Source organism: Pangasianodon hypophthalmus, chromosome 12 (assembly GCF_027358585.1).
Source record: "Pangasianodon hypophthalmus isolate fPanHyp1 chromosome 12, fPanHyp1.pri, whole genome shotgun sequence".
NCBI classification, from domain to species: Eukaryota; Metazoa; Chordata; class Actinopteri; order Siluriformes; family Pangasiidae; genus Pangasianodon; species Pangasianodon hypophthalmus.
Genome location: NC_069721.1, coordinates 13764857 through 13772089, shown reverse-complemented (window position 1 = coordinate 13772089; position 7233 = coordinate 13764857). Strand labels below are relative to the sequence as shown.

The 7233-nt window shown below is 35.2% G+C and overlaps 1 protein-coding gene across 1 annotated transcript; it reads left to right on the top strand.

Annotated features, from left to right (window-relative positions):
* Window positions 1-214: 214 nt before the first annotated feature.
* arl3b (ADP ribosylation factor like GTPase 3b) lies at window positions 215-2877 on the top strand. Its single transcript, XM_026915703.3, has 6 exons — window positions 215-367; window positions 899-1042; window positions 1243-1359; window positions 1449-1499; window positions 1591-1776; window positions 1945-2877. The coding sequence occupies exons 1-6, from the start codon at window positions 365-367 to the stop codon at window positions 1990-1992; spliced, it is 549 nt and encodes a 182-aa protein (XP_026771504.1). The 5' UTR covers window positions 215-364; the 3' UTR covers window positions 1993-2877.
* Window positions 2878-7233: the final 4356 nt, after the last annotated feature.

The window sequence follows — 7233 nt, the reverse complement described above, 5'->3', positions numbered from 1 at the left end:
GAGATATACCACTGTTTACTTTATTAGCACAGAGTTGCTCTGTTCACACAAAGTGAATGCATGGTTAGCTAATAATACTACTTCATTTTATTAACCGTTAGCTTTGAAGAAAGCCAAAATACTCTGATGAATATGTAATATCATGTGTTCGTAAACAACATAGCAATGTAAATTAGGGTAGTGTTAAACCTAAACCATTTCTTTTCACATAAAATAACCTGGTTAGCCAGAACGGTATTTTCATACAAAGCTTTCTTCCGCTTTGTGCTAATGAAGCCACGCCCCTTTGTACGTGTGTCTTGCGTACTACGTCATTGGCAGTCCTTAGTAACACGGAGGCGTCTCGAGGAGGCACAATCACAACATGGTGAGTTAAAGCCCATTATAATAACAAGCTTTTACACTGTACATCAAACACAGCGCGAATAGGATAGAGCAGTTATCACGGTGCAACCACTGTTTAATCAGTCGATACTGACGAGGATAAATGTGTATTTGTACAGTTGATGTTATATACTGAATAAGAATCAGCATCACTTCTGGCTAAATCTCTACTGAGATTAGCTAGCTAACTCGCTAGCCGCAAAGCAGCATCATTATTCACCGATAGAGGTGTTTAATAGACCAGATCCAGTGGCTCAGAGCTATGGCTTGTGGTCAGAATCGGAAAGGGCGAACCAAAGATTATAACCGGACAGTTTGTGCATGCTGATAGCATAGAAGTGAGGAGAAATGGATGGATGGATGGATGGATGGATGTGTGGATGAGTGGTGGATGGATACATGGGGTTTATCAGCTTTATGGCTGAGCTCGTGTTTACTCTCGCGGCCCTTACAGCATCGATGCATGTTGCATTAGTGGAACCCAGTTAATCTAAAACTAGTGTGTTTTTTTCAGGGTTTGCTATCAATTTTGCGAAAGCTGAAAAGTACCCCGGACCAGGAGGTCCGCATATTGCTTCTTGGGTTGGACAATGGTGGTAAGACCACTCTGCTCAAACAGCTGGCCTCAGAGGATATCAGCCACATTACACCAACACAGGTCAGCTACAGAGCCCAGGATCCCAGCCCTGGTCCTGCACATGAGTGTTTCCTCTGCTCCCAGCACATCTGAGACACCATTCTTATCTAATAAGTGAAAATGAAAGACTACACATTGTAATATAAGACAGTATGTCTTTCATTTTTTAGTCTTGTGTTTTGTTTTTGATTCTTTTTTTTTCATATATTATGATTCTTTAGGGTTTCAACATCAAAAGTGTGCAGTCTCAGGGTTTCAAACTAAACGTATGGGACATTGGTGGGCAGCGTAAGATCAGGCCCTACTGGAGGAACTACTTTGAAAATACAGATCTTCTGGTGAGTGACATGGCATTTGTGCATCACTACTCATGAAAGCATTTTGAGTTTTCTTTGAAAGATCAATTCATGTTTTTTTTCCCCTTCAGATTTATGTTATTGACAGTGCAGATCGCAAACGATTTGAAGAAACAGGACAGGTAATGCTATGTATCTAACTACGCCTGATGTAATTTTTCTGTTAATTTAAAACATACTATACCAGTTATGTTGTTGTGCTGCTCTTCGCAGGAGTTGGCTGAGTTATTAGATGAGGAGAAACTCAGTGGGGTTCCTGTTCTCATCTTTGCTAATAAGCAAGACCTCCTCACTGCAGCCCCTGCATCTGAAATCGCTGAGGGACTGAACCTGCACACCATTCGAGACAGAGTATGGCAGATCCAGCCCTGTTCAGCCCTCACTGGTGAGGGTGTCCAGGTAATTATAAACGATAAACCTACAGAAGAGCGTTACAGCTTTTAGTTAGATGCTTTCTCATAATAATTTATCATTTGTATTTAATTTGTATTTTGTAAACAAAACAGGAAAAATTGGATTATAAAAGTATAGATTTTGTTAAAGTGCTAATTTGTTTGTGTGTATCAGGATGGCATGAACTGGGTCTGCAAAAGTGTGAATGCAAAAAGGAAGTAGACCTGCATACTCCCTACGCTCCAGGAAAAGCAGTGTGTACCTCTGTATGTATAAACAACATGTCATGTATGTACAGCTTTAAAAATTACAATTTCGGTTATTAAGACATTTCAATAAATCACAATAAATAAATTATATATATAGAAAATTCATATAAGGACCTCTGGTCCATTTTTATACTCTCAGCTTACAGATTCGTCTTTCTTAATAGCTTTTGTGTCATTATGGCTTAACAGTTTGTTAAGAAAAAAAAAAGCATTGTTTTGGGAGCATTTTAGTAGTCTGATCATCAGTACAGTTTTGAATAAGCATATGAATAAACATATTCTGTCTTCATATTTAAAGTCAAAACCAGGTCATCCTTGGGCTGGCACTAAATTTCCAGAACATCTTGAATCTAATACTGTGTTACACTTCTACCTTTGAATAGTCCTGTACACATTCAAACTTTTACCACCGCAGGTTACATCTGTGACTGAAGTTTTCTGTCTTTGATGACAATTCTTGTCACTCCACCTTTTAATGCAATATTTTTGACTACATTATTCTTTTTCTAAGTATATTTTTGTAACATATTGAAATTGTAGAAGAATTTAATATCACCTTTCATAGAATGCCCTAAAAAAAGGTTGTTCTGAACAAACCTGAAATAACCTTCAAAATTCATGTACAAAATGGCAGGATATGAAATGTGCTCAACAATCCGATGTACATTATTTGGAAATTAACAAAATATTTTCTGCAAACACCTTAATATGAAATCGAAGTAACTGGTGTATTTATAAATAATGTCAGTTTGAGCATCTTCCTGTGGTACCTCTGAATCTATTGCTGTTGTATGTGTAATAATGAAAGGTATCCATAAAATAAAGTTCTGCGAGATTATTTGGCATCTTAGGTTTTTTTTTAATTTTTTTTTTTTTATTTATTTTTTTAATGTTTGTTGTGCTTCACTTTGTTCTCTGTTGCTCTTCCAGAGGTCATATATCTTTTTCTCTTTGCTACCATCCCCCATTAAGCAAGAAAACAGATGGTGTTGACAGAACTCAGGTGGTTTCCTATATATTGCAGCACGCTTCATCTAAAGCCTTTGTCTGTTTTCTTATGTGTTTACTGTAATTTTTAATATTCAGACTAAATAACCTACCAGTTAGAAAACCAGGTTTATCATAGATGCCTATTTTAATCATAACAGGTGGCGCTTTTTGTTTTTAAATAGAAGATTTGTTCATTAATCTATAGTATGCATTCCGTTATTCAAGAAAAGAAGTCTATAACAAAAAAATAGAAATATATTTTATATATATGAGCTGGTGTAAGAAAAAGTCCTGCTGTATGAAGGACTACTAAACAGTCCTGTTATTTTCATAGGAAATATCTGCTTTATTTATTCTAATGATTAAAAATCCAAATCTTAAAGGTATTCATTAAATCAGACGCTCATAAAGTCTTTGATATTCTAACTGCAACCGTGGCTCCATCTTTTCTTTCATGTTCATGGTGTTAAAAGAAGATGCAATGACAAAAATAAACATTTATGCTATAATTCCATTCTGCAGCTCTCTGAATGTTTTCTCATAATATTTGTTATAGTTTTTTTAATGATGCAATGAAACATATCTGGACCGCATCTCCACGGTTGCTAGCATGCCTGAATGTGAACATATCCAGTCAGTTCCACTGATTCCACACACTCAGCTTCTTTGAGTGACATTCTCAAGATGACACATGCACTCTGGTGAGGCACGCAGGCTTTATTAAGCCTGAATAAATCCTTTCAGTATCTGCCTTTCTGAGACAGGCAATTAGACAAGCCGCCCTACATCCCTGTGCATCCTCGCTAGCAAGCCAGAATTCTTATCTGAGCCCTTTCCTTCCATCTGCCCCTGAAACAAGCAAGAATAAAGAGTCTGATAGTGCACTACCCCTTCTGAACTCTGCTCATTGAAGAAAAGGCCCTGTTGTAATTCTGTCTGTGGTGTGAATGGCTGATTCTGAAGCAAGGCTGTTTTTGATGGACAGTTTGAGATTTGTTGATGTGTATCAATGCTGAGTTGATGGATTGCCGCTGGGGGAAAAGGAGTTTGGGGAAAATACATGTAAACAAGATTTATGCTGGAATTTTATGATAATGCTACATGGTCTATTTTATACACCTAGTTTATATCAAAGTCTACAAAACAAATTTGACATTTTTTAATCATATTTTACATTTAACATCAAAATCAAATTTTACATTTAACATAATTTTAACCATCAGTCAAACAATAATCTTGCCAATCAGTATATTTACCATTGCACCCACCTAATCAAATTAGGCTTGGCCCAGTTGTTTTAGAGGAGAATTTGTATTCAAATACAAGTCAAATCTCTTACTGAGAGTCAGATTACCCTGAGTATAGCATATTCTAGTCATCCGAGTCAATTTTTTCACCAAAATGTCTTTAAACTGTTGCAATTAAAAGAGAAACATTTAAAACATTGAACTAAATACAATAAATACACTATACCATATATTGTATTCATTGTGTACTGACTGGCAGACAGCAGAAGTTATTGAGGACTGTTCTCAGAACATGGATAAGAGCAAAAACTACTCAAAGAATAATAAAATCATAGACATGTTTTATTTCACAAGGCCATGCCTTCGATTTTAGACTGTGGCTGATAAATGGCTTCTTTTACTGAATGTGTGGAATAAAACTGGTAAAACAGCAGACTGTCCTTATTTCTTATTACACTCCATATTAATTATTACTCCATATTGTTGTAGTGATGCACACTTTGGGATTGTGAGAAGAGTATTTCTGTCAAAACCAGTAAGAAATACGGAAAATAACAAACAGTACAGATGGTTTTAAATTATTATTTTGCACGTCTGTCTGAGGCATGTGACTGTAGGGGTTGGGTGCTTGAGCACCTGCTCAATATATATATTTTATATTTTGTTGATATAAAAAAATAATAATGTTTTTTTAGACCTTTATGAATTGAAATGATATGAGAAAGATGCATCAAATGAGGGAAAAATAAGTGCAGCATTGCATGTTGCTTGTGTATCAGCCCTCCATTTTCCTTCTCTTTGTGTTTTACTGAATTACTGAATTACTGCAGATTTTAGTTCATTGTCACTGTTACTGTGGCTCTCAAACAGAAAAACAGAATATTGTAAACAATGTAATTTGTACTTCTAAGAACTCTTTTAATTGGTCCACTGATAAAGCAGATTACAGACTGACTTGACTTTTGTTAGCTACATTAGCAAGCTTTGATACTGCTGTGATTAATAGATTTCTGCCATTTAAATCTAACTTTTATTTTACGTATAGTGTCATCAAGATGCCCACAAAAATAACAAGAGATTTAAAAGAAAAACTGGAAAAGAACACACATAGGAAGACTGCAGTTGTCTGGTTGAAGAGAGGTAGGCGACAGGGTACAAGATTCAAAGTTCAAGGTTTATTGTCTTTGTCAAAGACAACAAAATTGCAGAAAGGCACGCTGTCTTATATTTATTATTCAAGAGAGAAAAAGCCAATTTATTAATATTCCTATATCATAAAAAGTAGCCAATAGATCACATTCATTTAGAATAAGCTTTATTCACTTTATATATAGCATGTTAATATAGGATAGATCTAATAATATATAAAAACGAATAATAGAGAAAGTGGATAAAAGAATTTACAATGTAAGTTCTTTTATTCTAAAACCTCACTTTTATTTTATTACAATTTATTGACAATTCCATCCTTTCAGTAAGATATTACTCCACAAAACCAACCAGGCAGTAATTAAAAGAAATGGCATAAAATCTAAAACTGTTACAACGTGGTCTGCGTATTGACTGGGATGTTACCTTCAGGTGGTGCTCATAGTAGAAAAGTAGAAAAGTCAAAACAGGGTTTTATATATATATATATATATATATATATATATATATATATATATATATCACTTTTTGAAAATGTTTATTTGTTTGTTTGTTTGTTTGTTTTACACTTTTACCATTTTGGTGCTTCCCTAAAAGGCAAGATGAAAGAATCTCTGTCAAGCTTTTAGAAGAGAGAACAGCACACAGAATTTCAACAGATTCTTTGAATACTTAACTGGCTGATATCAACCTAGCTTTACAGTTATTGCCTCTGTGTGCCTAAAATGATCAACACAGTAATCTTACAAGGTATTGTGCAGTTACACAACCTGGGTTCTGTATGACTTGCCATGACTGATACAGATGTTATTACAGAGGCTGTATAGATCCTGAAACAGTACAGATGCTGTCCTTTTCATCTGAGCATCTGTCCCTTTGGCCTGATGTTTTGTCAATAAGCAAATAATTATGCTTATTAAATTCAGACTTGGAATCATGTCTCGATTCTAACTTCCTGATATACTGTATAACCAACAGGCCCCCAAGATCCCTTCAGGAAGCTTAAAATCATTTTTCAAAATGCATATCATTAAAGAACCTGCAAACATGATTTTATATATACATGTATATATATATATACATGTAAAAGGGATCTGTATGATTGCAGATTCATACAGATCCCTTTACCTACATACAGTTTACCTATGACATAAATTTGATTACAAGGAATATGGAACAGGTAAAAGGTAAATTGGTTTATCATACAGGGTTATGAGCTACAACATACTTTAGAAGGGTAATAGCACCATTACAGTATATCAGTATACAATAAACATTTATACATGAGTTTAATCTCTGTGGGCATTACATGAGGTATGTAACCATGGAAACTCAGTGACACCTGGTTGCACTTTTGGAAGTTCATTAAAAGGTCTCGTTAATTTCTTACTGCATGGCAATCAAGATCTCACTTTATTTGTGCTTATCACTTCTATTATAAAATGACAATACCATGAGAAATATATACCACCTAAATATCTTCCTTAAGAATGAAGAGGTAATATATAAATTTTGTCATATAGCCTTTATATCAGAAGCTCACATCTTTGATTTATTGAATGATCATGGCTGATAAATGGCTTTCTTTCTGTGTTCACTTGAAGACAAATACAATTTGCATGGTGTTAATAGATGCGTATCCTGGCTTCACTTTAGGCACTCACACCTCTGTTATTGACTGCTATTAAGATGCTGGCTGTCAGAGGGGTGCAGTGGAGGAGACATAATTATGCACCTCAACCAGACACAAAGGGCCCAACACCCACACTGCTGCCTTCTGCACCATACGGTCAGGAAACTCTCCCGTA

Coding starts and splice junctions, on each gene's coding strand:
- arl3b (XM_026915703.3), top strand. Junction 1,500..1,590: donor GATTTGAAGAAACAGGACAG/GTAATGCTATGT, acceptor TGCTCTTCGCAG/GAGTTGGCTGAGTTATTAGA. Junction 1,777..1,944: donor TCACTGGTGAGGGTGTCCAG/GTAATTATAAAC, acceptor TGTGTGTATCAG/GATGGCATGAACTGGGTCTG.